The sequence below is a fragment of the Elgaria multicarinata genome, chromosome 9 (assembly GCF_023053635.1).
Source record: "Elgaria multicarinata webbii isolate HBS135686 ecotype San Diego chromosome 9, rElgMul1.1.pri, whole genome shotgun sequence".
Taxonomy (NCBI): domain Eukaryota; kingdom Metazoa; phylum Chordata; class Lepidosauria; order Squamata; family Anguidae; genus Elgaria; species Elgaria multicarinata.
This window is the reverse complement of record NC_086179.1, coordinates 53,340,921-53,365,717: the sequence shown is the minus strand read 5'-3', so window position 1 is coordinate 53,365,717 and position 24,797 is coordinate 53,340,921. Positions and strand designations below refer to the sequence as shown.

Below are 24,797 nucleotides of genomic sequence, written 5' to 3'. Positions count from 1 at the left end.
CAGTCAGCATCTGCAGTAATCTTTGCGCCCAGAAATACAAAGTCTGTCACTGCCTCCACGTTTTCTCCCCCTATTTGCCAGTTATCAATCAAGCTGGTTGCCATAATCTTGGTTTTTTTGAGGTTTAACTGCAACCCAGCTTTTGCACTTTCTTCTTTCACCTTTGTCATAAGGCTCCTCAGCTCCTCCTCGCTTTCAGCCATCAAAGTGGTGTCATCTGCATATCTGAGATTGTTAATGTTTCTTCCTGCGATTTTAACTCCAGCCTTGGATTCGTCAAGCCCAGCACGTCGCATGATGTGTTCTGCATACAAGTTGAATAGGTAAGGTGAGAGTATACAACCCTGCCGTACTCCTTTCCCAATCTTAATAGAAAAGGGGGATGCAAACATCCAAGATTCAGTATGTGCCAAATTCCGCATGGACACACACCAGTGGTGACAATTAATATATTTTGAAGTTGGATAAGTAGTGTGGGAAGGTGTAAAGTGGAGACATGTTTCTCTTCCTTCCAGACGTTCTATGTGGAATGATGCAAAACATCGCACCTTCATGAGTGCTGGGTTTAGAGGCTATGACTGAAAAGGGTGGTATTGTTGCTTTGTATGTCAGAGGGCATCATGTTCAAATAGAAATCTGAAAAGGGGCAGATTTCTCCATGGAATTTCTGTGGGTGGCAATACCAACCCCAAAAGTAATCTAGTACTGGGGACACACTATTGCCCTTGCTTTCCAACAGAATGCTCAGGGTGATCTTGAGACAGAGAATAAATCAGCTATTCATCTAAAATAAGTGTTATAGTAATGGGTAATGTCAGTTACCATCACTTAGACTGGATGAATGCATGTTCCAGTTACATCAAAGAGATAACTTTCCCCAATACCCTAAATAACTGTGTCCTAGAACAGCTGATCATGAAACTAACCAGAGGGGAGGTGACCCTGCCCTGAACTTAATCCTGAGTGGTGCCAAGGGCAAGATGTAAGTGGTGTTGAAACGATTGGAAACAGTGAATAAATTGTAATTTAACTTCAAAAGAGGAATTTTCTCAAATATGAGGAATCTGGTAAAAATGAAATTGAAAGGAAAAGTCAAGAGGGTCAGCTCTCTGCAGAATGCTTGAGGGTTATTCAAAACTACAATAATAGAAGTTCATCTAGAATATATACCGCAGGTCAGGAAAGCAGCACCAAGTCCAAGAAGTTACCAGCTTGGTTATCAAGCAGTGTCATGGAACCTATCACAGAAAATCAAGCTTTCTTCAGAAAACTTTTCCAAGTGAAGAGAACAAACTTGCACAAAGGAAGTACAAGGAGACAATAAGGATGCAAAAAAAAAAGGGGGGGATTTTGATGATCAACAATAAAAAAAACTTTAAATATATCAATAGCTGGAAACAGTCTAGGGAGGCAGTTCATGTACTGCATGTCACCAGAGTCAAAGGAGGACAAAAGAAGCACAAGGAAATTGCAGAGAAGCTGTATGAATTCTTTGAGTCTATCTTCATTGGGCAGATACCTGGGACTGAACTGATATTTCAGGAAGGGAATCTGAGGAACTGAAGCAAATAGTGATGACATGGAAATCACTTTGATATCAGTGAAGCTTCCTTGTGTATTTGTGTATGATTAGGAAAATGATCAAAACATATTTTAAAGGAATTCACAAAAGCACTTCAAATTTAATTTCCTAATGTTATGAAAGGTTTTTTTAAATGTCATTTTTATGATTCAAGTTTGCCATTCTTTGTTCTCTAAGTTTAATTCATGCTGTGAATTTCCTAATAAGCTAAATTTCATATTGGCATCCAGCTGTGTCTGTCTAGTGTCAACAAAATGATTATTATGTAAAAGTGCCTTAGATATTGCTTGTTGGCTGCCATTCAAATGACAGAAATAATGTGCAGCTTCTTATGTGAGTACTTTGCAACCTGTTGCCCTCATTTTGTGGAAATTGGGTTGAGATCACAGGTCAGTCTGGGTCTCTGAAAAATATATAGTGATTAATGTTTTCAGAAATATTTTTTATTACAATGAAAGAAGATTTATGTACTGCTTAGGCATGCTCGGATTCCCTTGTTTTGGAGTGATAAAAGAATGTTGCACTTCCTTAGAGAGGAAGAACCTGGACCCACCACTGCTGCTAAACTGGAATAATTAGGAGATAACTTTGGCCTAACAGTAGGATCTCCACCATGGTGCCCAAGGGCTCCAATGTGCCCACAGACACCAATCTTGACTTCTGCCAGGCCCACTGCCCCTTTTGATTTTGATTTTGTTTCCTGCCTTCCTCTTCATCCTCCTGAAACCTAATTCAATCATCCTGGAATCTTCCCAGGGATACTCCCAATAAAACCCATACATCCCCCATCAACAAGGAAGGGTGCACAATGGACATGATGGGGAGGAAGATCTACTTGAGCCTCAAGGTAACAAATTATCAGGCAATGATGGCCCATTACCAGATGTTCTTATGAGACAAGATCTCCTCCCTCACTACTTACCTCCCTGAAGACCAACACGAATTGGTTCAAATGTTCCAGTTCTATTCTTTTCACCCTCTTTTTATAAATGTGGGAGGTAATTGTGATTTCCCTGTGACATTGGCGAAGTAAGTCAAGTGTTATTAATTTTACTTGAGTAAAATTGTCACTAGGATGAAAAATGTGTGAAAGAGACCATTGTGTGATCCTAGGCAGTATTATAGGTTTACCTAAGAGGTTATTGGCTAGTTCATGCCAGAATAGCTAATTTGTAATGGACAACAAAGGCATGAGTCAAAGGAGAAAGAGGAATCAGGGTTGGCATCATATTTGCATGGTGATCTGGTCTTTCCTTGGCCTTCTGCCACCATGGCTGACCTACTGGCAGTAAAGGCAAAAAGGGAATGTTTCAGGGGCATATCAGGGGATGCTTTGGATCCACTGGTTCTAAAGACACCCCCTTCCATTTCCCAGACTGTAACATACCTGGAACTCGGGGTTTATTCTCAGCATTTTTTCAACTGCACAATTAGCCTCCCATCTCCAATGTATGAGCACTTCTCAAAACATTCTAATGGAAAAAAGAAAAGAAAGACAGAAGGGTAATTGAAAATGGTTAGAGAAATTAAGAGAGTCAAGAAGGGAAAAAAGGAAGAAAAGGAAAGGAAAATAAGAGAAGGAAAAATGAAGATGCCTTGCAAAGAAAAGGTGAGATTATCTTCCCTCCCTAAACTATAGTTGAAGACTGAGACTCCTTCCCCTCAAAAAGTATAACTGAGGAGCTCAGAACCCTCTCTCCTTTCATAATAATTTTGGAGACTACAAGTTATCCTTTCACAAGATGGTTGTTATGCAAAATATGGAGATTCTGAATGGTATACTAGGGATAATAGGTTCTAAAGCTGTTATAGAATAGTGGCTTTTCATAAAATGGCAGCTCAAAACTACAGAATAGCTACCCTTTACCTGAAAATCTGTTGTAAGATTCAGAAGCAATTCGTGCAACAGGAAGATCAGGTCTGGCTTTAACACAAAGAGATGTAATTTTCATGTTCCATGGTAAAAACACTTGGGATTAAATCCACCAGGAATTGGTGGAGAACTTCTTAGAAGATAGGCAATTTGTTATAAGGGGGTGGCAGGGTGGAAACACTGATTTAGGAGACAAGGGGATTTGCTCTATTAGAAGAATAAAAAAGCCGCCACTGCAGTGTAATAAGAGTATCATGTATTATTGACAAACTGGGCCTGATTGTGTGTGGATGTCTTGTGCTCATTTGCCAAGCTCCATCTTTAATACCTGGCAGTTTGCTAAGCTGATCTGAGCCCTTGTCTCAGCCTGGGAACCTCTTTGAGAAACACCACTTCCTGAAGAATCTGTGCTGAACTGAACGTTCTGGAAGTCTAGTCATGTGGTACGAGTGCTCTTCAAGGTTTCTACAGCTCTTCAGAAGAGTGAAGCACTAATACTGACAAATAGGAATAACAAAACTGTAAGGGACACTGGGAAGGAGAAATCTGCATCCTGTCCTGTAGCTGCTGGAGGTAAAGTTGGCCTGTCCGGTGTTGAGCTGTCTGCTGAAAGGAACTAAAGAAAACTATGTTACCCAGGCTACATTTTGCTGAAGGGCTGAAAAGAAAGAAGTCAGTTCAAGGGCTGCCGAGGAGAACTGTAGCTGCTCAAGACAGTAATCTATTTATTTATTACATTTTTGTACTGCCCAATAGCCGAAGCTCTCTGGGCGGTTCACAAACATTAACTAGTTGGAACACAGGTTGCTTTGCTATAGTGGAGCCCAGTCTTTACTAAACCATTTTGCTTTTGCAAAGTTTCTTGCTGGCTAGGCCAAATACAAGGTCTATATTTGTAGGAACACATTTATACAGCAGAAAAATATAGTCATTTGACTTTCTTTTAGATCATATGGTCAGTCAGTTGTTAACCCCTTGCATATCCTTCCTAAAAATTTGTTTTGAAAGAAAATAATTTTAGTTATACTATAATATCAATGCAAGACTGCTCATGCAAAAGCAACTTCCCTGCAAGGCTAGCTTATACCTCCAACAATGTGCCACCACCACCTGCAGCAGCTTTGCTAGCTAACATACATCATTTACCACCTGCCGTCATTTCATTCACAGCTAAGCTCCCATCTGTGCCTGCTGAGGAACATCTAATGTTTGCTGGTACTAAGACAATGCTTCCTGCTGCACCAGTAATACTCTGCCAACAACCATGAAAATTGGGGAAGTTCACAATAATGCTGGAGATGGTGGAAGCACTATGTCTAAGCCAACCACATCTTGTGGAGTGTCAAGCCATAAGGGTGTTATGAAACCAGCTTCCAAATTAATCAAGCTCAGTCTGAAAGGCAACACTGTTGAACATACTCATCAAAATGGCCAACACTGTGTTAGGTGTAGAGCATGTTTCAAGTCTCCTGACATAGTACAAAATTCTTGAAGTGTACTCAAATGCCCCCCACTGCAAAAGAATGTGTGAGTATTTACAGGACTGAGACAATTCAAGAGCATCTGGAACTATCCTATAAAAGCATTAAAGTGCTCTATCAATATCAGACCTCTGGAAACCATACAGGTTTCTTCTATTAGAAAAGCAATATCCAGCACCAGTGAAAAACTAGCAGATGTTTCTGCACACTTATGGAGATGCAAAGAACTGACTTGAGTGCATACTCATTTCCTGCAAGAGTAGTTGTAAGTAAATTAGCACCTGCTTTTCCTATAATAGTGCAAAATTTGTACATAGGTCTGAGATGGACTTTAAGTACTTGATTCCAAATGCCCACAAAGAACGTATGCAGTGCATTGTAGGAAGTGACAGACAGTCTTATAAAGAAATTGACTGAAGATACATTGGCGTTCCTGAAGGGCATGTCTACATCAGCTGCTAAGTCCGATCTGGTCTCGTGTGAGTCCCTGTGCATCCAAGCGAGACGGCCAGGGGCTTTCAGCAAGATATCAGGAACCACAGAAAAACGGATGTTTCCCGTGGTTCCGGGAGCATCCCACGGACCGCAGGTAGTGTGGCTGCTGCTCCTGCCTCTTCCTTTCCTCCCTGTGAATAGTGGGGCTTTGAAAACGGGCACGGAGCTGTATGGAGAGGCTCCGTGCCCATGGGAGGGAGCGGGGTTTGTTTTGGTTTGTTTTTTAAACATATTTTTGTGGTGGAGCACAATTGTGCTCCGTCTCCCCTTTTTTAAAAATATATATGCCGGCTGCAATGTTCCTCTTTCCTTCCGGAACATCGCACGGCCGTCAAGACACTGGGGGAGGATTGCAGAAGCAGGTAAGTCTGCGATCTCTCTCTCTCTACATCCTTTGGTGTAGACATGCCTGAAGTGTGATAGCACTGTGGACCAAATGACAACTGACAGAATTTATGTAATGGTGAAAGTCATTACGAAATATGGGGATATTATTGAAAGGGATCCTACTGATCCTATGGATAACTACACGAGAGTGCAGAAACAAAGACAGAGTTAAAGCAAAAGAGAAGTTTCTCAGAGGTCTGCACCAGCGCTGCTCATCCAACCCCAGTCCTTTATGGTGATGTTCTGACCATGTTTTTTAAAAAGGAAATGTTGATGTGATAGATATAGTGTGAGAGAAGATAAGGCACATGACACAATTATGTAGTCTTTTTGCATTTATACTTCTATGTGCCACTATTGTATACCTACATATACTCTTGATCTGTACATGAGTTAATACATGCTTTTGATTAGTCAAGCAGTTGGTCTGAATAATTTGTGATTAGTATGAGGTTGTGAAGATTGAAAGGGAACAACAATCACCTTAATGTTCTATGCCTTTATCTTATTTTCTTATCTATTTCTTTTAAGGAACAATCTTGTTCATTATTAAAGTCTATCAAGTCCATATACACAAGAACGTTTTTTCCCCAACTGTGGAAAATGTCTCCAGCTGCACATTAGAATAAACTCTGCTGGAACTGACGTGGTCATTTTCCATCCCATTGGAACCAATTGGAACTAATGGGATGGAAACATTTAAAAAAAGAACTGGAGAGAGAGAGAGAGAGGGAAGGAAGAAAGCTAAAATGCCATCTCCTTCTGCCTTATCCAGCATAAGCCCAGGAGGGCTTAAGAAATGGTGGTTCCTATGATATGACCTTCCTTATTTCCAATCTCAGTAGTATTCTTCTGCCAATCTTCTAGTCTATTTGAATCTCAGGGCCATGCTAGACGATGGGGTAGCCTGGTACGAACCCGGCCCTGGCCCCTGTGCATCCAGATGACGCACAGGGGATCCCGGGCTCAGGCAGGGGTAACCCTCCCTTGGCCCGGGATAACCGGCACCGCTTCTGGCCCGGTATTTCCCGCAGTCTCGGGCTGAGCCTGAGACCACGGGCGTGTAGCCTGTTCTGCCACTTTTCCTGGCTACTGCATTTACTCATGAGTAGCCAGGAAAAGCGGCGGATGGCGCGCAGCGCTCCACAAGAGCGCTGCGGCCATCAAGGCAGGATGAGGAGATGGGGGGGGGAACGGAGCCACGGGGGGATGGGGGGAAATGGAGCCGGGGGTGGGGATGGGGATCAGAGATCGCGGGCAGGTGGGGGATCGGAGATTGCGGGCAGGCAGGCGGGGTTATTGGAGATCGCGGGGGGAATCGGGCAGGGGGGAGCGGGGAACCCTTTTTTTTTTTTTAAAAAAGCCTACCTTTATCGTTTGTACGCCCCTGCGCACATGACCCCTTTAAACTAAAAAAAAAAAAAAATGGCGGACACGACGGGACCTTCCAGCAGCCGTCACGTCTTACATGTAGACAGGGGTGACGGCCCACGCTACTTTTACTGCGGGCTGGCCCCCCCTCCTTCACGGATTTGCAGGTAGGTCTAGCAAGGCCCTCAGTGATTCACCTGTGCCTCAGGATCTAAGGCTACAAACCCACAGAAATACCCCAGTTTCTTTTGTTGGAGTGCCCCCTATGATTCTGTTCTGCTATAAAATGTTGGATGGATGAACCTGCAAATTACTGCTCTGGAATATGGTTGGGGATCATGTAAGAATTTATAATGAACTTTACAAACAGTAAGATTTGGATCCATGGGATGTCTTATCTCAATGTTTGAATGCTGTCTTGCCTTATGCAGTCTGACCACTTTTAAAGCCTCTGGCACTAGAAAGTTCATAATTACAAACTTGAAACTCAATACAGTGTTTTGGATACCCCAGTGCATATGCATGAGCATTGGGCTCTTGCACACGAGGTGTTGTGGGTGTTAGTAGTACAGTCAGGTAGCATCTATTGCACTTCCAATGTGTTGCTTCTCAATTTATTTTTACATATTATTTCATCCATTGCATTGTACCTTTTTCTTTCTTTTCTTTTTTTTTAGTTGAACAACTTGTGGTTGCTCTACCTGAGGAAGAATAATTTGCTTTTGTAATATGTCAGTACATTTTGTAATATTCATATGTACATGTTATGGTTCATTAGCAACCCACTTCCAACTTAACCCCCTTTCATACTTCGTTTTTACTTCTTTTTCCTGTTTTGTCTCCACAAAATGTACAACTGAAGCATGTGACTTTGTAAAAGGTGCAGGATGAATAAAACTTTTATTTTCTTATACTTCTAAATGTAATTATTAACAATAAGCATATAATTGTTTTAAAGGGAATATTGGAATAAATGCATATTTCATATTGGTATTACTATGTATGAAACTGTATGTGTGGAAACAACCCAACGTTTTCTTTTATGAATTGTGTTTGCAGGGTGCAGCCTTAATTCGAATGCTGGCTAATTTTATGGGTCACTCAGTGTTTCAGATGGGCCTGCAAGTATGTAGAAAACTTTTCTTTTCTTTTTCTTTTCTTGTGTTTGTAGTTGTGCCGGTGTATTTTATTGCATATATTTCTGCCAATTTTTAAAAATCTCAGCTGTTGTACCATCAACCCATATTTAAGACTGGGTTTAAAAAGAAAAAATACATAAAAGGTTGGTTCACTCAAGAAAAAATAGGTGGTATGTGCAATTTTCAAAGTGTCAAAAGACTGCTTTTTCGCATCCTTTTAGCATCATCCATCATGAAATTTGCAAGTTTTTTTTTCATCTTTAGCATCTATAATTAAAGATGAACACTTTAATTCAGATGGACACATGAGCAATTTTACAGTGTGTCAACAGATGGGAACAGATAATATTTCTATTTGAACATAGAAGTTTGCAAGGAAAGTGCAGGAGAATCTCCTTTATTGTCTGTATATTCAGATAAAATATTTTTAAGCAAAACACTGAGGGATACTGGAGGAACTTTCCACAGGTGTGCTGGAGTATTTCCAGTGGTGGGTGTGTCCTTCCAAAGGCCCTTTAGTCACCCTTATGGGCAACTTAGAATTTGCTCTCTAAGGCCTTAGCTAGACCTAAGGATTATCCCAGGGAAATGGAGGGCTCGTCCCTGCCTGCTCCCAGGATCCCCTGTGTGTCATTTGGATGTACAGGGATGATCCCGGGACAATCCCGGGATATAGGCCTGGTCTAGCCATGGCCTTTGTTAGATTTTGATAAGGAGAATGAATTTTTGGCATTATAAATCATGATGCTGGTTAAACAGAAATGATAAGAGGCAGAAAAATAAGTATGCCTTTGAAAATGTGTGAATTACGTGGCAGAAATATTGGCTTCGTTTGCACATAACGACAATCCAGTGTATGGATTGTGTATGGGTTGTCACAGAATCATGAGTTGTTGCTGAGCTGTGGATTATCATGTGTGACCCCTGTGCAGTTTTTTAACTATGGGTTGTTAACCACAAACAACCCAGGCAGAGAACCCATACTTTGTTGTAGGGTTGTGAACTCTGGGCTGTTTATGGTTAACAGCCCATATTAAAACATAGTGCAGGGTTCACACATAACAACCCATGATTCAACATCAACCCAAACTCAAGCCATATTCTGGGTTGTTGTGATGTATAAACCAGGTCATTGGATAGAACTTATATATGCAGGGCATCCCAGGGTATGGCTCACAGGGTTCAATAGGTAATTGGCACTGCCCCTTAAACCACCATTTTGCATCTGGCTCCTATTGGTGGACTTCGAGGGTCTAGTTAAAAAAAACAAAGTGGATTCTGCTAGGCTGAAGTCCACCCTCTCCTGCTGTAGAATGTAATTTTGTATATAAATTCCATAAATAATACTTTTTTAAAAAAGAATTTGCAAGTCTTTTTCAGAAATATTTGCTATCTTTCACTGATAACTTTTTTTAAAAAGCATTTGCAATTAGATTTTGATTTAAGAATTGAAGATGAACATTCCCTTGCAGCAAAACAAAACCCACATTATTTTGGAAAGTAACATTATTACTGATAAGAACTATTTTTCTCCCTCATTAAAACCCATGTGCTGATTTCTTCGTTGCCTTAATTATGTTTTGAAAACTCATTTTGCATTTAAGAAAAAGTTTAATAACCAGTACATCTGGATGAACAGTAAGAAATTTTGAATGCAGAGTAATTTATTTTGCTCTTTGCCAAGGATAAACTCTCTTCAGCAATAATTCCAAGTAAATTAATGTTTCTAAAACAATTTAAAAGCAAACAAACCAAAGCAGAAAAACAATGCAACTCCCTTTATTCCATTGAAATCTGTTTAAGTAAATCATGTAACAGGCAGCTGTGATTGATGAATTATGTATGATGCAGTCTGTTACTTAGAGGTGTCCTTTAAAGTAAATTGATGTTCACCTGAAATACAATTATGCTAAGATGGAAAGAGCAATCAATCTTATCTTTTCTTAGTAAGCTTTTCAATCTGAAATTTAAATAAACTACATCTGGGATCAGGTCATATTTTAACATGGTAATTCTATCATCAACCCAATAGACTGAAAGGTAAAATATAAAACCTAAGTTAAATAAACATACTGTGTATACTATATAAAGATGTATTTAATATGACAATGACAGGAATGATGTCAGGGAACTGTTTTCATCCCAGAACTTTGGCAGGACTTTGATATTGTTTTGAAACAGACTTGTATTTGAATTGCTGTAAAACCTCCAGTTTGCTTCCAGTTTCTGTAATATGCCTGAGTACAAGGCCTTATAGTCATGGCTTTACTGATAAAAAAAATTCCCACCAGAATGTGTATAGAAGCAAATTGAATTTAGCACAATACCCAGTTTAAAGACAATCAGGTTTACCTGTAACTGGAAATTATTATTCAAAGTCTGTGGAAGCACTGAGTGTTTGTAATATAAGGCAGAAATAGACACCTGCAATGAAATCTTATACAGTGTCTACTCAGAAGTATTCAGCAGATAAGTGTGCATAGGATTACAGCAGTAATGTGATATAATGGCTGAAGTTTTATGTTGGGGAGACCTAGGTTCTAATTCACAATTAGTTATAAAGCTCACTAGGTAGACTTGGGAAAGTCACTATCTCTGTCCCTAGTTATACCTTCACTGTAAAGATAAAATAGGTAAAACCATCTGCCATTTTGAATTCCTTAGAGAGAGGATGACATGCAAGAATAATGTATAAGTGTTGCTTCCCATTATGCATTTATATGTCTTTAATTCTTATTTAAAGGCAACATGGCACTAGATGAAAACAAAACAAAAGAAAAACATGTAGACTTTAACATGTTTAGCATCCTACCAGCTTCACCCTTATGTACCTATCAAAGCATTAGTAGTTCTTGATAGTTCTTCCCCCTCTCCTGGTATATTGTCACACCTCTTGTTTGAGAATTTCTGGAAATTTTATTTATTTTTATTTATAGTCACGTCCCACTTGAATGTATGTTGGCGGATTTCACTTTGGATGTCATAGGTTTGTCTTCAGTATGAAGATTATCAGTAAGAATACATATATCTTTGTGTTTTATATGTGGGCACTAAGTACAGTGACTAAGATCAAATATTTTTAGGATGGCTTTGTTTAAGTAGGTACCTTCTGTCATATCTAATCCTCCAGATGATGTTCTTTAGCTATGAGCGTTTTCATTTAACGTTTGAATGTTTAGTTTATTCATAGACCTATGTGTATTTCTGTGAGTTTGTCTACATTACATACATTACATTTCATTTGCTATTTGGCAGCTCATTGATCATACAGATCTGTATCCTTTTGAACTTCAGTTGCTGCTATATTTGTGTTCATCACTCACTTTGATTTAGTGTATCATCAGCAGTTTGCATTACTTTATTGTGGGGTCTCCTGTCTCTCTGATAAATTAACACCTTTTGTACTTTAGGTTGTACTGTATACATCATGCCAAGGACCTTTTATCCACTCCACTAGACAGACATTTAAAGCTCTAGTATTGAAAGAACCTTTAAATGTTAACCCTTTTTCTTGGGAACTGTTTTTCAATGAACTCTCAGGTAGCTGGGAGACATTTACTGTAAGCAGGAGCTTATGACATGAGTTCTCCCTGGATAATTGGCATCTGTGAGGTGCCAATTCAATGGCTAGGAACCACAAGGGATTCCCTGCCTATGATGGGTCTATAGGTATGTATGTATTAGTAAAAACAACTAAAAGAAGTCTAAAGTACTAAAAGCCACTGATGTATCAAGAGGACAGCGTAGATTTCATCTGATGCCTAAAAGATAGTAAAGAATGAGTTCAAGGTGTCCATGGCTACAACGTGATCTGATGTAAAGAAAAGATAGAACTAGGCATGCAATCTTATGCACTCTTACTGGGGAGTAAGACATTGGCCTGATTCACACATAACACTGACTTATGGTATGAGTAGTTGAATTCTAGGTTAACCACAAAACAATCCACGAAGAGAATCCATGGTTTATTGTTGAGTTATAAACTCTGGGTTGTTTAAATCATGGGTTGCCATTATGTGCAAATCAGAACCATGGTTTGTTCATGAGTCATTCCACCAGGCTACAGAGGTGCAGGCAAGAGCAATCTGCAATCTGCACTTTCCCCCTACCAGCCCACACCATAATAGTCTCATACATAGCTTCCCTGAATAGGGAAGCACCTGTTATACAGTGGCACCATTCAGACAACACGCTAAACCATGCTGTTTAACCACAAAATGGTTAATGGAATTCCCATTAAACAGCATGGTTTAGCAAGTTGCCTGAACGGGGCCATGGAAAACCCTGCACAATTAAAAGGCAAGGCAAGCGAAAACAGCTTTTCACCAAAAAGGGTGTGGCAGCTGTAAATCCTTGGAAGTTTGCAAGAGCAGGATGAAACTTCATACACACCATCTTGTCATGGGGATGCACCCGATACATGGCAAATCCTCTATGCAGTTGCCGCCGCCTGACCAAAAAGGAAAGCACACTGCCAGGGGGAAGGATTAGGGCGGGGTTGGGCAGTGAGCATAATCCATTGCTATGCAGATCTCAGAAACAGATCTGCCAGCTGAAGCAGAGCGCCAGCAACAGTTTTGACTGCTCTTGCCAAGTAACTCTAGCCAATTTTTAAACCTCTCTTTAAGGCACTCTGGAGTACCAGATGACATGATAAGCCACAATGGTTTAAATAATCCTCACCTAAGACCATGGCTTATTTTGGCTAAATAAGTCAGCATAGTGGAAGAAAACAGCTCAGACTACACAATAAACATCATGGCTTATTCAGAAAATAAACCGTCATGGCTTATTGTGATGTGCGAACGCAGTCTGAGATGGGATTCGGATGACATGTTAACCCATGATGGGTTAAATAAAGATCGACACCATATAGAGAATGGCAAGGGAACCGGCACAGACAGAAGACAGAAGAAGACACCCCTAGTGTGAAGCACGGCAATGGGAGACAGGCAAGCACCGTGACGGATGGTGGGATATGGTTTCTACCACAAAGGAACCCGGGATAGCTGCCCACCCAGGTGAGAGGACTACAGAGCAGGTGGGGCAAGGGGAACGAAATAAACTATGCACCGTAGTTTATTTGCCCAATCGTGTGATGGGCCACAGTGAGCTATTTCCCAAATAAGCTACTGTGCATAACTGTCATGCCCCTACTTGAGGAGTCCTCTTCAGAGGAGGAGCTAGAGGACCCCTAAGCCCAGGATGCCCTAGAAGTCAAAGCCCCAGACCAGGGACTGCCATTAGCCTCACAGAAGCCTGAGCTCGTGGGTGTGGGTTGCAGGGCCATCCCTGCCAGGAGAAAGAGACTCTGCCTCTGAGGCAGAAGGTGAGCAACCCCCTGACCCCAGGGAGTGTTGTCGCCTCAAGTGGCAGGCTAATAGGGCTCTTGTGTGACAAAGTGCTCACCTGCAGAGAAGGGCTCCTCGGGTGTAAGGCACTGCAGAAAGAGGCTTGATTGCACCAACTGAGCTCTGGGTGGGGTCCAGCAGGCTGTGAGCTTAAAAGCCTGCAGTAGCAAGTAGCCAGTGTAGGAACAACTTTGGTCCACCCACCTTGTGTTTCCTGAACCATGCCTCTGCCTGATACCCTGTTTCTTGTCCTTTGGACTGCCTAATGACTCTGCTCTTGGACTATGTAATGTACTGACTGTTTATCCGTGTTTTGACCTTTTGCCTGTTCTTTGTGACCACTCTCGTTGATGCCTGCTCCTCTTGTGCTCTGACCTCAGATTGGAATTTGACCACTGCTATTGCAATCTGAACTGCAGCGAGAGTCTGTTATTGCTGGAACAGGACATTAATTTATTAAACCACCATGCCCTAAAGTGACATGTGAACCCATACAAACTATGCTTAGTTGAAAATGAAAGCAAATGATTCCAATCTCCTCCTGACCACTCTAAGTGACACTGGAGGTGGGAGTTCATGAGTCTGAGGTTCATTTATGTAACACTAAATCATAGTTCAAAGTTCTGTCTCATCACAGCTATGGTCTGCCCTATAAGCTCCTTTGCCTGTCAAAGCAATTTGTCAGGGATCCCTCTGAGCAGCCCAGACCTACTAGCTTCCCTAGCCATTCTTCCACTGACCTGTCTGACTTTCCGTTGCTATTTTTCTGCTTGCTTGAGTTGTTGGGCCCAGTCTTGCAATAAAAGATGTTTGCCCTGCAGTGAGAGTTTGAGAAACCTTGATTTAAAAGATAACATGAACAAGCTATAGTTGAACAAATGTTTCTCATTGAGAGTGACCCTGACATTGCTGTGTGGCTGAACCAGATCAATCAATACTGGCACAATTAACAAGTACTATTACAGTGCCTGTAGAAAATATTCCATTCTCTGAGAGAAAGCCATGGATACGAGTTTAAGGTGTCAATATTGTTGCAAAGTTTCAAAATCTGCTGTACAAAAGGGAGTGAAAGTTAGAAAGTCGCTAAATAGGTGTGTTTGAATTCTGAGCAATGCCTTGTTTTCAGTGGCATAATCTATCCAGTAACAATTTCATTAAAGCAAACGTAACATTCTAGTGGGTATTTAGACACTATTGGACCATATTCAGCATTGGCTCTGCCATCCCTCAAACAATTCCTTTTGAGATTTCAGATGCAAAATGCAGTCACCTTTGTTGTATTCAAGTTAGTTTTGTTTCCATCCTTTGTAACACACTGGCCCAATTTGCACGATCGCATGAGGGTGGGACAGTGTTCATTGGCATAATCACCCTTGGCAGCGTGACTTCTCATGCCATGTGAAACCAGCCATGGGCTGTTGTAGGATTCTGGGTGGCTTGTTATCCATGGCAACAAACCACCCTGGCTGGGTTTGCAAGACACAGCAAGCTGCACTGCCGAGGGTAATTATGCTGATCCCACCATCACGTGCAGTAGGGAAAATAAGTCACCATGGCACCTTTTCCCAGCCATCTTCATGTGAACCAGGCCACTGTTAGCTAATCGAGTTCCAGTACTAATAGAGAAAGTCACCTTTGCATATAGAGCCATATTTGTAAAGATGGTTCTGAGAAAGAGACATGGCGCTTCATTAAGGTCACGGTTTGGTCCATCTAATTTAGAAGTTCATATTTGATGTAGGGTGTTGTTGTTGTTTTTATAAACATTTTATATACATTCTGCATTTTTCAAAGTTCCAGGGCACTGCTCAATTCTTTCTTTATTATTACATTGATGATTTCAGTGTTCACTGACTACTTAACTGAAACTGTTTTAAGTAGCTATATTTAGGGCTCCATGATCCATGAAAACTATGCATAAGTAAACATGCAATCCTGCTGTCTCAGAGAGATAGTACTCCTACTATTTTGTTCCTCTACCCTTTTTTTCGGTCATGTCTCTATATGGGCCATCAGCATGATTGTTTACGGTAGGCCTCCACAACTTCAAGTTCCCCAAATGTATTTTTTTGCTGCCAATCAGTGGCTGCAAAAAAGGTGATGGCAGAGTGCCATAATGCCCAGCTGGTGGACTGCATTCAGCTTGGTGGCTGAAAACTTGTATAGGTCTGTCAATAAGCAAACATGGCACCAACACATTTTAGAAGGAAGACTTTCACCACTACCACCACCAAATTCTCCTTCAAAACTTCTAGTGCAGGGGCCGTACAGATGTTGGACTTCAACTCCTACAAGTCCTTGCCAGCATTGCCAATGATGAGGGATGATGGAAGTTGCAGTCCAACAACAGCTGGGGGTTACAAATTGCCCACCCCTTCATTATCCAAGTCATCTCTGATTCTGTTTAGGGATGTGAAGAGGAAAAATGTTTTTTCCAATGACCATTTGTTGTTGTTGTTGTTGTTGTTGTTTTTAATGGGAAAATTTGAACAGCTTCAGATTATGAAATATTTTGTTTTAGAATTTAATACAAATTATTTATATATTATTACTCAGCCTTTACTCCCCCCAAAATGATTTCGAGAAACTATAAAGAGACTGGAAATAATGAAGCCATGACAGAAAATGTGTGGTGTTTTTTTTTTAAATCTCTGTATATGATTCCCAGCATAATTATTTCTTTCATCCCTTATTAAAATTATTGATCTAAAGTATATTTTACTGATAGACATCTATGCTCAGTTGCCCAACATGTGAATAGACTCACATGTATTCTTGACATTAATGGCATAATCCTATGGAGATAGTCGACAGCCTCCAAAGTTGGGGTCTGTTGGGCATCCAATGCAGGGCAGCTGGAGCACGAGGTGATCCTCACATCTGTACTCTGTCCACCATCCATTTTAGCTAGTTGCTCGATTTCACCTGTGTAGCCACAGCACTTCTGAACGTGAGGAAAGAAGGCTGGGGCACACCTAGGAAGCTGAGTTACGCGGCTTCTCCTGCTCTTGGGAACACCCCCTTTTCCCCTTCTCAGCACTCCATTTCTGAGGGCAGAGATGAAGAAGGCATGGAGAGAACCACACCAGCTATGAGGGGGAGCTGGCAGGCAGCGTGGTTTCTGGGTTCCAGTGTCAGAGCCCAATTTCTGAACTCAGATCCCAGATCCCTAGCCTATGTCCCCCCAGATGCTGTTTAGGGGGCATAGGATTGCTCTCTAAATGTGCATTCTTGACAGTTTGGGCTTTGTTTTTTAGAAACCTGTGTTTCTGATGCTGTTGCAGTTATTTAATGTATTTATTTATTATTGCATTTATATCCTGTTTTTTTTTCCTGCAAGGAACCCAAGGCAGCATACATAATCCTCCTCCTCCCCACTTTATCCTCACAACAACAACCCTGTGAGGTGGGTTGGGCTGAGAGTCTATGACTGCCCCAAAATCACCCAGTGGGTTTCCATGGCCAAGTGGGGACTAGAACCCAGATTGCTCAATTCCCAGTTTGACACTCTAGCCACCTCACCACACTGGCTCTAGTTCTAATCTATTCAGACAATAATTACAAATTTACTGAGTTTACTTTTTAAAGTTTTAAAATAATGCTTTTAAGAGCAAACTAAGTTATACATAAAACAACCTTATAAACAAAAAGGCTAGCTTATTTTCCTAAAGCAGCCTTCCCTAACCTGGTACCGTCTGGATGTTTTGGACTACAGTGCCCAGCATTCCTGACTATTTGCCATGCTGCCTGCAGCACATGGGAGCTGAAGTCCAAAATATCTGGAGGGCACCAGCTTGGGGAAGGCTGTCTTAAAGCAACAAAATGACTTTAGATCTGTAAAGAGCACTAAAAAAATAAATATTGTTTATTTCCCCTCAAAATTCTGTTTTTTCCAGAAAAAAATCTGGAAAATCCACACCACCACCACCCACGGCCTCAAAATTTCCAGAAATTTTACATCTCTAGTTCTGTTTTCAGTTTTCAGCAGATTTATTGATTTGGGGATAGAGGAGAGAGAGGGAAGCCAGAAATTTACCAAGCAAAAAATTCATTTTCAGGAGTAAGTATAACCATACCCATTCTTTTCTGGTATTGGTTCCCCCCCGCCCCCCGCCCCACACCTTGTGTAATTGAGAGGAGATAGCAGCAATAGTAGTAGCAATAGGAGAAATGTATGTCAATTCAGGATGTGGCAAATACAGAACTGGGCAAGAGGCAGTCATGTCCAAAGCAGATGGTGGTGGTGGGGAATAAATTACGAAATGAGTGAAAGCAAATAGACCGTGTCAAAAACATTTGAGAATAGAGAAGAAGTGTGTGTGTGTGTGTGTGTGTGTGTGTAAAAGAGAGAGAGAGAGAACAAGAGAAGGGCCTGAGAAGAAGGAAACGAGCAAGGCTAGAGGCTGTGAGGAGGAAGAAATAGCGGCCCAATTTTGTCTTCACCCAGTGGCCATGAAAATACTTGTTTGAGGATCAGTGACATAAATTTAAGACATTGGTTGGATTTATATGTCGCAGTAAGCCAGAACTCTTGAGAATCCTGGTTTGCCATGAAGGGACAACGTAGTGATGCATGCAGCCTGTTCGTTCCCACTCGCCCCCTCCTGCCAATGGAAGTGGTTAAACTAACAAGCAGTTCAAAGCTTAGCATGTTGTTCAAACCAGGGCTCTTGGCCTGTTGCTCCCAAATGAGCCAGGACTTGTAAACCAAGAACAAACCCTAGTTTGTGAATGTGGCTTGTACTTTCTAAGGGCATTTCCCTTTTGCGTGTTTCTTTCCAGTGCTTATTTTGCCTAAGGCAATGTATGTAGGAATTTAAAAACAGCCTAATTTTGATTTTTAAATGAACTGCATTTAAATGAATTGTGAGTTGTTGTTGTTGTTGTTTTAAAAAAATCTTGATTGACAGTGTACAGTAGATGGGGTTTAAGAAACCAGACTACAGCTATATTATCTCAGATTACTGTAAATTGCAAAGGGGAAAAGAGCTTCTGAAATTATAATTATACTAATTTCTATATAAGTTTTGGCTCCAGGAAGGCTTATAAGATACCAATATTATTTCTCTTAGTTTAGTACTTGAAGCTGATTGCTTGAGGATAATCATTTAATTGCACATATGCCTCTTTGGTAGCATTTTTTAATTTTATTTTATTACTGTTAATTGCACTCAGGGTTGAAAGAGAAACAAATATAAACTTCTTCTTTTTTAAAAAAAATGCATGAATAAAGGCCTGCAGTAAACCCAGTGTTCTTGCATTATGTCATAAGACATTTTATGATGTCATGAACAGTTGGAAGGGATGCCAGTTTCTGTTTAACCAGGCCTATGTTTTTTTTTAAATGATATTTGTTTATTGTAATTTGACCTGCTCTCTCTGCTTGTAATTTCCAAATCAGTAGAACCTGAATGCTTTCCAGCTTGTTTGTTTGAATACTGCTGTAAATGCATTTAGGGGACATTTTTGGTTTTGCTTATGGGAACCTTAAAGTATGCCATAGGCTCATGTGGGCCTTCCTCCTCCATTTCGCATAGGTTTGCCTGTCCTTGTGCCTGTGAAAGAGTGAGCTCTGCTGGCCAAATAGTTATTGTTTTGTCATGATGGACTATGAAACCACATTGTTTCAGAAGACCACAGTTATTATGCTGTAGCATGGTCTTTATAAAGCTCCCATTGCATGATGGGCATGTCTACACCAGGGGAGGGGAGGGGGAGGATCTCGCGATATGCTGGTTGAGAGATCCTCCCCCTCAGTCCACATGTGGCATGGGATGTCCGGGGAGGAAGGAGGATGTTTCGCCTGCCTTTTCTTTTTTAAAAGAGAGGACCTGGAATCAACCTGCACTCCAGCGCAAAAGTAAGTTTAAAAAAAGAAAGAAAGAAAAATCCCCGACCCCACCCCACCCCTGATGGACATGGAGTGCTTGAAGAGCTCCATGCCCTGTGCCTGGTTCCCAGCTCCTCGAATTTTCTCACGAGGAGCCAGGATGAAACCAGAATGCCCGCCAACACCTCCCGCGGTCTCGGGATGATCTCGAGACCGTGGGGAAAATCGGGCTAAAAGCCATCCCGGTTATCCCGGGGAAATGGAGGGATCATCCGTCCCTGCCCCTGGGATCCACTGTGTGTCATGTGGACACACAGGAATGATCCTGAGGTGATCCCTGGGATAAGGCATCGTCTAGACATGCCCGATGACTCACAGTTCAGGATTGTATTGCTGTCTTTTTTAAACGCCAAGAGAAATTATTATTATCATTATTATTAATAATATTTATTTAAAAAGCGCCATCAATTTTCATGGCGCTGTACAGAATAAAACAAAACAATATCTGAAATATCTGAAAACTGAAAGAAAAACCTCCTATGATGAGTCAGGGCCAAAGCATGCATAGTGGAGATTAGTGTGCTGGCTTTCTCTATTCTCCTATCAGTGTGCCTGACCCCGATACAGATAAGGACCGTAGCACTCCAGGAGGTGAGGATTCATTCTTCGTCCTCTACCCATTTTTTCATGAAATTACACACAAAAACACCATTTGGGGGGGGGGTTAAAAAGAAAGGAGAGTAGAGAAGGTATTATGAATAGTTCTGCCATGGATGCTTTAATAAACGCTTAGTATGGCCTTCAGTCATAGATTATCTGACCTATTTTTGAGACTTCTTTTTTCTTTGTACTATTATCAACTCAAGTCATAATGCAGCCACTATCAGATTTTGCCTCCATGGAATAGGGAACATGCAGGAGTATGTGTGTCCTTGTTAGCTTCAGCCCCCACCCAGACTGTTGCGCACCTGGCAAAGATCTGAAATGCTTCTCAACACAATCAGGAGCATCAGTTATGTGGAGGAGTCAACACACAGCCTTGTTCCTCTCCATGCATCCCCTGAAAATGTAGAGGCAATTGTCTGAAGAGACTATTGTTCCATACCAATGTTGTCTAATCCAGAATGAAACCATCCTATACAATGATCTATCATAATTAATAAAATTGAAATCAATGTCTGTGTGTGGACTTTGATTGTTCTTCATATTCTATTAAGGCATTACTTCAGCTTCTGAAGTTGTACGTAAGTTCCTAGTTTTTCTGTAGTTACTTTCTTTTTCTTTTTCACTGCTTTTCTTCATGTTCTGTAGAAACTGTTGTTCTGTATATTGCCCAGGACGTACAACAAACATCAATTAATGGATGGAATGATCCTACTTGTTCATCTGTTGTATAGTGCCATTCTAGATGCTAGTAGCATATTAATTCTATAGAAGCCTCAGTTCTTCCCCTCCTTGTCCAACAACTGGTCTTCAGTTGCTCCAGCCCTTTGATCGTGTTTGTTACCCTTTTCCAGTTTTATGGTAATTCTACTTTCCCCAGAACTCCAGAGTCCTAGACAAATTGCCAATGGATCCTGCGGAGGTAAATATTCCGTTATTTCAGGATTAAATCATTTCACTGTTCTCCAGAACTTGTTAATAACTCAATACTTCTACATATGTTCAAAATTCCCTATTACATTACATTTTCTCAAAACAGTTTCCTCCACTATACTTTACTGTTTGGCAGTATTCACATTATAGCAAGGTTCTCTGTTGCTCATACATTAATCACACTCAAGAAAATCATTATCTAAAAATAATGAGGAAAAGTTGGATATGTAGCTTTGAGTTTTAGTTAAGAGTGTTTTGTAGCTCAGGAGTGTTCTGGAGAGAATTGCACCCAAGTACTTTTCTCAGGCCTCCTCCATCACAATAAGAAGAAAGTAACATCTGGTTCAGGATGTAGTGCTGCATAAAGACAACAGGATAGTCAATGGTATGGTAATAATCAGCTCAACAGTTGTTTATTTAGGGGGGTACTTCCCACACAACATGATAATGAACAAGAATGCTGTGCATTAGGATCACTGCAGAATTGACTATTAGTCCATGCTGAGTTAACTCATTCATCCCCAGCCCTCTCTTCCCCCTTAGTATCCAGTCAGCCATTGCTGCTGAAAATCTATACTGCCAGCTGGACTAGAGCGGCAGTGATTGTTTAGACCGCTCTTGCTTTGTGACTCTGTGGCTGACAAAATAACCAGTGGTAGTGGCGGAAATAACCAACGGTGCCCTCCACACAACACAATAACCAATGGTGGTTCAAATAACCAACTCTGCACAGCGTTGATTATTTGCGTTAGTTATTTCTGCCAAATAACTAACTGTTGGTTAAAAAAACCTCCCGCAACACCACGCAATAACCCATGATGGGTTAAATAACCAACCGTCGACTATTTAAATCACTATGGTTTATCATGTTGTCTGAACCCAGCCTTAGTATCTCTTAACGTCCACCAATTGTTTTGCAAAAAAAAAAAGGAAAAAAGGCCTCATGAAATTGTGCAAATAAATTTGTTAAGCCTGGATTACACTCTCTCCTCAGAGTGAAGAAGAGTACTCTTTAGACTTTCCAAATTGATATTGCCTAAAGAACTCATTTGATTATCCGCAGTTAAATCCTTATAATCTATATACAGTAAATCCTAGTCCCCTCTACACACATGGTTCTCCCCCCTCCAGGTGTTGCAGGTTTATACCTTGAATTTTTTTGGATGACATGGTATATTTCCACCTTTTAATGTAGCATCAAGGTAAATGCTCTTGCATTTCTCCAAAAGAAGCTTCATAGTGCATTGAATAAAAGCAAGAATTGCCATGCTTCTTATATAATGGAGAACTAAAATGGTATGAATACTGCCGTGCACAAATGGCATAAAGCATCACGACCTTGTGTGAAACAACCTGTTTAGTACAAGTGTGAAATCAAGATGTTTTGTTGATGCGTATTCACTAAAGAGGAGCGATAATAACATCTTATGTTTATATGCTCTGCATGTTTAAAATTATGTTAAACATTAGCCAATTATTGTTAATTAAAGAAGGCAATTAGAACAAGTGCCAAGTGCAAGAACAAAAGGGCATTCATACAGAGAAAGGCAAGACCTAAAGCATCAAACACTGTGACTTTAAATATCCAATACTTAATTCATTTGAACAACAACAACAAAATACAATTAGGGATTACTGTGCCTGTGTTCGTAACACAGTCCCTGGGATGCATTCTGCAGCTTTTAAAACAAACAAAGAACAGACATGATAATAGAGAAATGCTGCTGTATTATTCTAATTTTTTTCTATTCCCACTTCATCCAAATCATCTTGCATTAAATGTGATTGTCAGTGGGCTTTTTTAAAAAGAAGATTTAGAGTACTGTTTTTATCTTGTAAATATTTAGAGATTTATGCATGAATTACAACAGTGATTTTCAAATTTGCAACCCTTAGACTGTAATCTTATACACACTTACTTAGAAGTACAATCCACTGAATGGAATTGTCATCCCATTGAATAGATAACAGTAGGGCAATCCAGTGTATGTGAGAAGACGTGCATTGGATCGCATTATAAGGGAATTGTTATCCATTTGTCTGCTGAGGACTTTTTGTGTGTTGTGGAGGATTCTGGAGCACATTCCAAGGCACATTCTCGGTTTACATGTCACACTGATTTCACCATGTTAACTCCATGCCAACAAATTTAACATTCTCTGCCCAGGTGATCCAATTTCTGTACCAAGAAAAGCTGAATTCTCTAGTCTAGGTAAATTATGCAAACAGAATATCTGAATAATTTTTCTTTTGTATAATTTAGTCTGGGTTTGCCAAATAATCATACGTGCTATAAATGTATTAGCTGTTAAGTGATTTTGCAGGAAGGTGAATTCTGCACCCACACCCATATTCTGCCAAAGATGGGAGAATGTGCACTATTCGAGTTTATTGAGGTTCTTCAGATTCCTCATTGAAGCTCTGTTCGCCTTGTTCACATTCCCAAACACGTTTTTTGATCAGGGAAAATTCATTTAAAGTGTGTATTTTTACTAATAAAAAATGTGCATTTCCCACCATAGGCTAAAGTAAGGGTCAGCAACACAGTGCGTGTGGGTGCACCTCCACCTGCCAAGACTCCCAACAGTGCCTGTCAAAGGCTCCATGCACCTTCCCTAAGCTCTGAGCTGAAATCTCCCCACGACTGATTAACTCTTTTTTCCACTGCTGAGAGGAAGCCAAAAGTCAGCCAATTGGGAGATTTCTTCTGACTTCCTGATGCCTCCTTAGAGCTTCGGTAGCAGTGTGTGCGTGGGGTAGGAAATTGCAGTTAAGAACTGGGGAAGGTGCATGGGGAGCAAGATCTAGATGGTTGGGTGAGCAAAAAATGGAGCAATGCCAGGCGGCAGGGGACAAGAAGAAAGAAGATCCAGATATTGTGGGGTGGAGCAAGAACAGAGAGAGAGAATCCAAACAATAGGGCAAGAAGAGAGAGAATCCCCCACCCCAATGAAAAGCGTGTCCGTGGGGCCAAAACAATTACAAATGTGGCCACTGGTCTGAAAAGGTTGCCTACCCCTGGGTAAAGCATGAAAATGCAAGTTTTGGGGGGGAATGCACCATTACACAAGTGCACATTTTCGAATGCAAATGCACACACAAGAAAAATGTTCTGAGAATTACATTCGTGTTTGCATTCAGGGTTGTGAATTATTCGTATAATTTATGAACAGGAACAAAATTCTCATGTATCCCTACATTCTGAGCTCTTTCATTGCTCTCATGGCTCATAAACAGCCACTGAACTGAAAATGTACCAGAGAATGCACCCAGTTCATTAGTGCAACTGCACATTGCAGGGAAACGCTGTCTTCCAGGAAGTCCACCATCATTGGTCTTCCCATCAAGTAACTCATAATGAACAGAGGGCTCATCTACATCAAGCAGATATTCCACTATGAAAGTAGTATGGAAGCGATATATAAAAGGAGCCACACTACTGCTTTATAGCAGTATTGAGGTGCCCTGACAACTGTTGGGACCCACGGCACATACCATATATTGCTTTCATACCACTTTCATAGTGTTACATCCTGCTTGGTGTAGATGAGCCCAGAGTTTAAGAATTTTTAATTACAGCACTTAACACTCTTTTAAAGGTAGGTTTGTTACCTTTGGTAGCACCTGCTAATGCTGTTTCCCCCCCCCTTTTCATTATTAACATGCTTTCCCATTACCTTTATGTTTCCCAC

General features: G+C 40.8%; 1 protein-coding gene across 1 annotated transcript in view; it reads left to right on the top strand.

The window, feature by feature from the left end:
- Positions 1–24,797, top strand: part of TRHDE (thyrotropin releasing hormone degrading enzyme) — a 280,840-nt gene that overhangs the window by 167,831 nt on the left and 88,212 nt on the right. The window contains exon 7 of the mRNA XM_063133867.1: positions 8,249–8,314. Within this exon, the coding sequence (XP_062989937.1) occupies positions 8,249–8,314 (66 nt within the window). The remainder of the gene's footprint in view (positions 1–8,248; positions 8,315–24,797) is intronic.